At 33.9% G+C, this 10,026-nt stretch overlaps 1 protein-coding gene across 1 annotated transcript; it reads right to left on the minus strand.

The window, feature by feature from the left end:
* Positions 1–1,979: 1,979 nt before the first annotated feature.
* Positions 1,980–9,927, minus strand: LOC126820752 (zinc finger C2HC domain-containing protein 1C). Its single transcript, XM_050548861.2, has 4 exons — positions 9,780–9,927; positions 8,369–9,435; positions 5,922–6,548; positions 1,980–4,833 (listed from the first exon to the last, which is right to left on the minus strand). Exons 2-4 carry the CDS (start codon positions 9,341–9,343, stop codon positions 4,585–4,587), a joined length of 1,851 nt encoding a protein of 616 aa, XP_050404818.1. The 5' UTR covers positions 9,344–9,435; positions 9,780–9,927; the 3' UTR covers positions 1,980–4,584.
* Positions 9,928–10,026: the final 99 nt, after the last annotated feature.

The raw sequence follows: 10,026 nt of genomic DNA on the forward strand, positions 1-10,026 counted from the left end.
TCCTAGTTATATTAAAATTGATTGAGAGCCAGGACCGAATGGGTGTAACTTCCAGATAAAATCAGTTGATTGTAGTAACTTAATCCATGCAAATAATACTATCACCACATATTTACAAATCTAAATAAAAACATGTGAGTAGATGTATGGATTTATACAAAAAGTTTAGAAAGCTATATTTGGTTGTTAAAACTTTTCTATTAATTTTGACCGATTTACTCCTCGTCAATGAGCTATCTAGGTGATAGAAAAATTGTAATAACAACATTGAAGTTATAGCTTTCTAGAATCAATTTCTATCAATACAAACATCCCATGCCTTCATTAAATCAGTATATACAGGGTTTACAGTATAATCTGCACAGATTCAGTTATTACCCTCAATCAATTTGATCCTTTAGCCACACTGTTTTCATCTGGTCTCTGTTCAAATTTTAATCAATATGTGCAAAAATGATAAACAAGGATTACATCAAGGTTCTATAAATTATGAATTTGTCCTACATGGACACTAAAATTAATCTAAAAGTTAGTAAAAGGATAATTTTATGACCTGTCCTACTTGAATACTGAAATTAATCTACAATACTAAAAGGATAATTTTTATGACATGCCTTCCTTTGAGATTGAAATTAATATAAAAGGATAATTTTTATGACATGTCCTACTTTGACACTGAAATTAATCTAAAAGAATCATTTTTATGTAATGCCTTTCTTTGAAACTGAAATTAATCTAAAGGATAATTTTTTAATGACATGTTTTTCTTTGAGAATGAAATTAATCTAAAAGGATAATTTTGCTTACATGTCCTACTTTGACAATGAAATGGGTTACACTGTCTGACTTTTCTGCACAAACTGGGCTGATGAAGACAAGCATATACGCCATGCAGTGTGCTAGAGAAATTTTACCCGGACATCAGTGTTCCTGCCTTCTCATCTTCCAATTTAAGCTACCAAGGGTTCTTTTACGTGCATGCCAATGTGTACATAGGAATAGAAACTGTTCGTAGCGGGACACACTGAAATTTGTCTACTTTTTCTACACAGAACAAATATTATACAGATTAAGATGGACCATTTTAGACTCAAGGCTTTTATTGCTTTTTAAGTCTTGATGCGTCATTTGCACTAAAATATCAAATGTGTCATGGCTTATTACACGCTATGTACAGTACTCAAATTGCAGATTGATTATTTAAAAGTTAATTAAGAAAATAAAATACCAAAGCTGAATAATCAGATTTCTTCACTGCTCCAGCAGAAAAGATTGGTGAAATTTCTATTTATCATAACTTTGTAAATACTGAAAGGAATATAACCCTTTTTAGATTGATATTCCTATTAAACTTTCACAGTATTGTAGTTTGAAAGAGATTTCTCTTGAGCTAAATGACACATCAAGACATTAATTCCCTCTTAAATTTGGATACTTTATAAATAAACTTCACTATTAAAGTGCAGGAGTTAAATGGCACAATTTTCTTTATGAGATATGTATCTATTGAATTCAGTATCTGTTCTCATTCAAATTTAGGTTCAGTGAAGACAATACAGAATAATATCTCCTGTGCACAAATATGCATTCAGTATCTTATTTTGTGGATGCTTTTAAATCAAGATATTCATTGAGGCACTGTCCTAATTTTGACCTCATCTGATTTGTGCCTGCCAATTGGCCTCATTTTGGCCAATCAAAAAAGAAAATAGCACATATTATCATTAGTAAATATTTCAAGGCACCAATCAAAATAAAATATTTAAATTGAAGAAACATCCAGAATTAGTATATGGATGAGTGATCTAAGGAAAAGTACCTATAGCAACGCTTCTAACAACAATATATCGACAATAATAAATTATATATCACATTCCAATCTGTTGTGATAGAGTTCTCTCACTCACCATTTATATGTAAGTAAAATATAAATAATATATTAGTATTGAGCTAGCAGGAGTTCAATAACATGGGAAATAAATTAAGTAGTGAGATATATAAATATATACACATGTATGTAAAATTATTGAATCAAGAACCTATAGCCAATACAGTTATAGTAATATTGCTGTATTTATAGTACTCATAATTTATAAATAGATTATCACATAATAGCATATTTATCAACAATAGTAACAACACATATTTACAATAACAATACACTCTTTCCTTTTATAATTTCTAGGCATACTTACAGCCATATGTATGGGACCATTTATTATTGGGAATTTAGCAATCATTTATGAATAATGCCCCCAGCCAAACAATGTCAGAAAATACACATCTGGACTTCAATAATGTGACCCGCCACACCAAAGTGAGTATTAAGTCACAATAGCATATGGTCACAAATAGCTATTAACACATTAGATAAAACCCATGTTTTGGATATTCATTATCAATTTTTATTGCCATACATTTCGTTTCTAAATTCTTAAAATTGAAGTATAACTGGAGTGACTGTCCAGTCCTATTTATTTCTGCCACGGAGAGAGAGAGGGAGAGAGAGAGGGAGAGAGAGAGAGGTGCTGAGGAAACCCACCAGGTTGGACAGGCAACTCTACTCCTTGTCACATGCAAGTGGGGAATCGAAGCCACGCCATTTGGCTCAATCCAACCCTCGCACCTAACAACTAAAACTATCCAAAATGTTAAAGTTAAATTAAATTACATTTAAAGGAAATTATATCATTGTCATATAACATAAAATCATTCATTTATCGAAATATGATAATGTTTTAAAATAATTGAAAATGGTTGCCATGACAAAAAGGGTTTTGCATACAAGTATTTTGTAAAATGAAATGAGATTTAAGGTAGGATTCATATTATCTTGTATTTTTAGAATTTATTAAATTTAAAGATCTTTTGAAATTTTGCATTTGGTCACGTATATTATTTCTCAAAAGAAACAAGAACAGAAGCTGCCAGGCAGGATACGCCCACATTTTGCAAGAGTTGGATAGAGAACAAGCTAAAAACAAAAATGTTTTTTTGTACAATCAAGTGCCATAATCCAGAAAGTTATGGTCTGAAATGCGCAAGTATCAAAAGGGACTGAGATTTTTGGAATATAAAGATATGTTTTAAGTAACATCAAAATTGGATAAAAATTATGACCTCTACAGGGTCCATAACCTTTGTATTACATATACTTATACACAATTTGGGTAGAAAGAGCGGCCATTTTGTCGGGCAGTTTCATTTGAATTTTCCCGGAATTCCAATTCAACCTTCATTATGGTGGAAAGGTGATATATCTAAACGGTGTCTAAAATCGGAAAAAAAATTGTAACCTCTAGAGAATCCACAAGCTAAAAATTTGATTTTTCGACCAATCATGGGCCATAATCCAGGAAGTTACGTTCGGATATGTGTGATTATCAAAAGGAACCAAGATCTTTATGATAAAAACATATATTTAAAGTTTCATCCAAATCAGATAAAAACTGTGGCCTCTAGAGGGTCCACAACCTTGATATACTATATTTTACACTATTTGCGTACAAGGGGCAGCCATTTTGTCCGGCAGTTTTGGTCTAATTTTCACAAAATTCGAACTCAAACATTATTAGGGTGTAACGGGATATACTAAAACGTTATTTTAAATCGGATAAAAACTGTGACCTCTAGAGGGACCACAAGCTAAAAACGTGATTTTTCGTACAATCAGGGGGCCATAATTCAGGAAGTTACGATCCGATATGCGCGAATATCGAAAGGAACCAAGATCTTTGGGTTATAAACATGCATTCCAAGTTTCATGAAAATCGGATCCAAATTGTTACCTCTAGAGTGTCCACAAGATAAAAACGTGATTTTTTGTACAATCAGGGGCCATAATCCATGAAGTTATGGTCCGATACATGCCAATATCAAACGAAACTGAGATCTATGAGAGATTGACCTATATTTCAAGTTTCGACAAAATCGGATAAAAATTGTGACCGGTAGTGGCTGTAGAGTGTCCACAAACAAATTGTGGACGGACGGACAGGGGCAACGACAATATACGTCCACATGAAAAAGGGCGTATAAAAATCTGTTTTTAATTTACAACCTGATGTAGGAAATATGTTGTAATCTTGTTTAAGTCACAGTATCAATAGTAATGCAAATGTTGTTTTTAAGAGAATGTTACCAGTCACTTTCAGGCTCTAATTGTACGCTTTTCTAAAAAGATTGATATTTCCAAATGGAAAATAGAGATACACAATAGTTATATCTAAGCTTATTTTTCATGGCTGTCACATAGACTATAACTCAAATACTAACATTTTCTGCTTAATACCCAGTTTGGTGTGACAGGTCACATATGGCCGCCCGGCAGTCAATGTTCTCAACTGTTAGACTAAAACACCTAAGGTAGAGAACTTGATATTAACCCCTGGATTTGTTTTTAGAATGGACAAAAAAAAAATATTTCCTAATACCCTGGTTTTTTAACTTGCTTGTCCGCAAGATTCAAATAAGACATTTATACAAAATTGAGGTGCTTCGTTTCATGTAAAATATAAATAGCAATAATTAGATCATAAGCTTTAAAACGAAAAATTTTTATAAAAATATTTGAAGGGATTGCAATTATCTTCGTTTTGATATAGCAGGCTTACCCTTGATATCCTTACAGCGTGGAATGTGTCTTTCTGCTGCTGTTGAGTTAAAAGTACGGGAGCAGTGTGGACATGCCACATAATCTGGATTCTCTGTGGGAGGCGGAGGGGTTAAATCTCTAATATCTCCTCCTTTACTTTCAATGTCTGTAACCTTCTTAGCGTAGCGAATTGACTCGATAAAACTTTCATGTTGCTTTCTCCAATTCTGTTTCTTTGGCTAAAAGAATATAAGAGGGAATAAGCTACAGATATCAACTACATTCTTGGAAGATTACCAACCACAGGGTAGAGTGGCAGACATGGCTTAACAAAGGATATGCACTGAATTAAGAGGCCCATGGACCAAATACAAATAAGTGTTTTCAATGAATATATTGAAAATTTCAACTAAATTACTTTATTCTCAGCAAAGGTAGATTTTGGCAAGAAATAGCATAAATAGTCTTGATTGGCAAGTACCATTGCTACTATAATTATAATAAAAACCAGTTTTAACGATTAACAAAGATATGTCAGACATTGTCTAATTCACCTAATATCTCAGTCGTCTGACGATTTAGAGAGTTGATTATGGGCTTTTCACGTGAATAAATGTCTAAATAATAATCTATATAGCATTTAATTGAAGCCAGAAAAAAAAGTCATATTCAGCTCTTATATAATGCATCTTTAAATCAGATTATGAGTTTATGTAATAAACAGACATCTCCCTACTCAATGTAATTAACACATTGATTAGGGATTTAGTGTAGATAGAAATCGTGATGGGAAAGATAGTTGCTGATAATTAAAACATTTTACAGAAGTGATAGGTAATGGCTGTGTAGCACGATTCAATGTTCAAATCAATATCTCCACCTCTCTTTCAGCCATTGATGGTTAAATCACAACAACTCTATTGTCATTATAAATTAATCAAACACTTTGTTATACCACCTACTTCTTCGTCATCTCAAACATTTTAAAGAACAACAGAAAACCAAAGCAGTAAACTAATCTAATGATAAATCCAATACCAACACAGCCATTGTTTATTTTAGTTAACAAGCTTAAAATGAGTTGGGGGGGGGGGGGTTCAAAATTGTGTCAGCTTTTTTTTAGAAGATCTGCTTCAGATCTCTTGATAATAATCCATTGTTGCATTTAATTCTGGTAACCATAGCACAGATATATTGATTTATATGTGTTTTGACATCAACAGCTCATCAGCACAGTAAGTCTTACATCAACATTTATCAAAAGGATGCTAAATTCCAATATTTAGCGCTTGACGAAATAAAGAAAAATAAAGTTCTTCATACTTACAGCAGGTTTAGACTTTGACTTGGCAGAATTTTGATATGGAGCCATTTCAGTTCCCTGTGTTCTCATCTTTGTTGGATCAAATTTCTTGCGCTTCTTTTGGGCAGTTTTGCAAGCATTTTCGTGTTTTGCCAATCTGTCTACAGCAAACCGTCTGCCACACATTCTACATTCCCCCAATTGCATGGACTGACCTCCAGAATTATCTTGAGCAGCAGCTTGAATATAGAAATTCACATCTGGCCCTGGAATATGTTCTATTTCTTCACCAGGTTCTGTAGGTGTACGATTGCGTGGTTGAGGTCTTGTGGCAGGTTTTCTATTAGCTGGTGGATGTGGTCTATAATTATGAGAAGGAGGTGGGCTGGGGTTTTGACTAGATGATTGATTTTCATGCCTATAGGTATGATTCCCATATTCCTGGCGCTGCTCAGATTTTCTTTGATTTTCTTCTTCTCTCATCCTTTCCGCTTCTTCTTCAGCAGCTCTTCTTTCTTCTTGCATTTGCCTCTTCATTTCTTCTTTTCTGTCTTTCTCTTCTTGTTTCCTCTGTCTTTCCCTTTCTTTTTTCTGCTGTTTCTCTCTTTCTATTATTGCTTTCTGTTGACGTTTTTCTTCTTCTCTTCGTTCCTGATAAGGTAAGTAAATAAAAAAATCCAAAATGAATATTTTAATGTTGAGTGACATTTTTTTATTTTTTAATTTATTTCTACACAAAACCCACACGGAAGAAGGAAATAGAACATTTTAGCATAGTTACTCTGACTGAATACTTTTCTGCACTGACTAGATCTAATGATGACAAGGCATACACCATAATGTGCTGTGGGGGGTATTTTGTCTGGACAGCAGCACTACGAGCAACACTTATTTCAACTTCAACTATCAAGAGTTCTTTTATGTGCCCATTTGAATGACTTGACACTATTCCTTGCCAGGCCCTACGTCATTCACCAATGAGTACTGACAAGGGGAAACAATGCTGGAAAATCACGAGAAATTTCTCGAACAACAAAGGGAGTGAACCAGAGACCTCCTGGTTAGCGAGCCAGCATCTTACTCACTGAGAGACTGTGGCTGATGATCATGTACGACCAACAATTTCTAACATTCTGCTGTCATCTGTCATAAATAGCTATCACAGGCTATAACACAGTCAGTATGACATTTTTGTGGAAATATGTTTGGATTTATTATAATTACATGCACCTTAGTCTATACATGTATTTGGTTATATCATGCACAAAACTATATAAGCTAATCACTTGGGTTGTAACTGTGCAATAATTATTGCATTATTTCTCAAAACAATGATACTTATTTGTGTCTTTATGCAAAGATTCAATTTGTTCCAAAAAAGTATTGAAACTAGCGTAAATAGTGCCAAATACTTTGAAAAGTATCAAAGTGTAATGGCGATCTTTGATATGAAAATTCGCTATTTAACATAGGTATTGGACATTATTTGAGACAGCACTGATGTTTAATAGTTCTTTTGAGTTCATTAGCCTGAGTGGTGCAGAAAAGTAAGAAGTTACACCACTTTCATTTACAATTAAATAGTACATATTTTTTACTTTCAAGAATAAGATCAGGCTTTTATGCCTTCAAGAGTAGCCTACGAAAAATTGCAATTTGTAATCCATGGCATGATGTGAAAAAAGGACTTATATATTATTCCATAAGAAATGGTTAATGCTGTTGTGAATATAAAATTTAATCTGGGTAGTCCAATTATGTATGGCAGGTACTTAATATTAAAAACAGAAAAATATTATTGCTATGAATATGATAGATTTTAGTGAACTCAAATAATGTTTATAGAATAATGTTTGATTGATTTTTGTGGAGGTAAATAATGTCTACCGGTAAATTTACGCAATGATGTAGTTCAAATAGTTACCAAACAATATCACATCATATTGTGGATGTTAGCAATATTCCATATATTGATTTGATAAACATCAATACATCTTCTTAGTGCATGGGTTCATGAATGCTTCAATAATTATGTAGGTATAACAATGAGATTTTCCTTTTTCCTTCTTTTGTGTAATAACATGTTTCAAGTTGAATACAAATTGACAAAAGAGAGATTATCCATGCATAATTATTTATATGATCACCATGGGTACCTACACAGAAACAGGCCTACATACATTGAAACTATTAAATGACAAACAACCTAATTAAAGGGAAACATCCTTTACTTAGTCTTAGAGGAAAATAAATATCCTAGATCACTGCCAATTGCTTAGGGTTTTTTTGCATGTCCATGCACCAGCAGCCCCTCAGATCTGTGACACTGCTTATATAAAGAAAAGGTAAAGACAGAGATATATTGTTCTATTCCTAATCAAAATAGGATACATCAAACTGAAGAACATTTTCAAAAATGTAAAATCGAAGAAGTTCTCTCAAACCCAAAAATATAATAAGTATAATATTACCATTTCTGCCTGTTTATCTTTTTCGGTTTTGATTCTATCCAATTCTGCTTGTTGCTGAGCTATTTTATTCATTAATTCTTGCTGTTTTCTGAGAATCTCTTCTTCTACATTAATTTGATTATCTTTATCACTATCAATGCCTTCATCTGAGTCATATTTCTCAGAGCCCATTATCTTTCCTTGACTGCGATGTCGGTGAAGCCTTTCCTCACGGGCACGAACTTGTTCTAGTTGCCATTTTTGAAAATCTGTCAACTTTTCTTGACTTTCTTTGGGAATTCCTGGTAATGGATCTTTCTTGTTTATAGAGTTTTTGCGTTTGAGTGTTGACAATTGAGCTAGCTCTGGAGGTGAACTTGATCCAGAACTATAAAAACTTGCATCCTCCAGGTTATGTGTTTTTGTAGGATCCATGTCATTGATATCAATGCGTTTTGATTTACTCGAGACTGGAGCACTGTAAGATTTAACTGCACTTGTACGATTGACCTCCCCATCACTATACATGGGTTGGCGAGCTCTTTGAGGCTTTGAACTGAAAGGATTTTCTCCATTCAGTTTCCTATCGATGGGAGCAAGTAGATTTTCTCTATCTTTTCCTGCACTTCTCTTGCCGTAAGTTTTAGGAACATTTGGCACAGAAGAACGCCTAGTGTCTTTATTAGAACGGTTATAATGTTGTTGAATTGCATTCATATTACCACTGGCTTCTAAAGCTCTTGCTTCTTCAAAAAAGTTCCGTACAGAATTTCCTCTCTGCCCTCTTTGATCAAAGCGTGATACTCTTTCTAGAGCTTTTTTCTGATTGTTTTCATACATTTCTATGATTTTATGTTCCCGTTCTTTCATCAGCTTACGATGATACTCTTCCTTCATTAAATCTAGTTTTGTGGGTTTATATTGTGACGCGTCTTTGGCACGTGGCCTGGGAATCTTTGAGGGGGATGTATCCCTACGATAATATTGATGCTGCATGACTGCTGTAGCACTGTAGGCTATAACTTTTGTTTTACAATTTATGGTATAATCTAGACATCTCTCACGTCAATACACTGAGTAGGCCTAACCTGAAATCAAATAGAAAACTATTAAAGAAACAGTAGGCTACCTTATTAGTACTCAAAATATTCCTATTTCTATTAGGAATTTTGTTGCAGTAGGCCTAAAGTAAAAAGTCCCACTAGTGAGTTAATTGATGTTCATGTACGGTAGCCTAGACGGCTACGGTGAGCTTAGGGGCTACCGTACTTTAAATTATAGCCTATATTAATAGGCTATAAAATTGTTGAAACATTTGCGGACTCCAGTTTCACCCGGTATACGATATAACTTGTCCAACACCACAAAGTGACATACCGGTACCCCGGTTTATGAATTCCATCACCATGTGTGTGAGTTAGTTGTATTTTACCTCCTCTCCCCTGTGTCTTGTTCCCTACCTATCGGTAATTCAGCGCTCGTACGGTACTCCTTTGCTTTAACTCAGTTTAAGCCAATAGATAGATCCTCAAACAAAACTGTATAATGAATGCCTGAACCTGTTTACGGCCGACCATTCCAATCTCTGCTCATAGTCATAATACAGAAATCGATAATAATGGGTTTACGTATTTTTACTATGACGTGAACAATAAAATAAGACCCCGGCAGCCATATTG

This window comes from Patella vulgata, chromosome 5 (genome assembly GCF_932274485.2).
Source record: "Patella vulgata chromosome 5, xgPatVulg1.2, whole genome shotgun sequence".
Lineage (NCBI taxonomy): Eukaryota > Metazoa > Mollusca > Gastropoda > Patellidae > Patella > Patella vulgata.

What these genes read in the sequence shown, in the direction of transcription:
- LOC126820752 (XM_050548861.2), bottom strand. Translation starts at nt 9,343, where the DNA reads ATGCAGCATCAATATTATCGTAGGGATACATCCCCCTCAAAGATTCCC. An exon ending in AAGATAAACAGGCAGAAATG is followed by an intron (nt 6,549 to 8,368) that starts GTAATATTATAC and finishes TTACCTTATCAG; the next exon opens with GAACGAAGAGAAGAAGAAAA. An exon ending in AGTCAAAGTCTAAACCTGCT is followed by an intron (nt 4,834 to 5,921) that starts GTAAGTATGAAG and finishes ATATTCTTTTAG; the next exon opens with CCAAAGAAACAGAATTGGAG.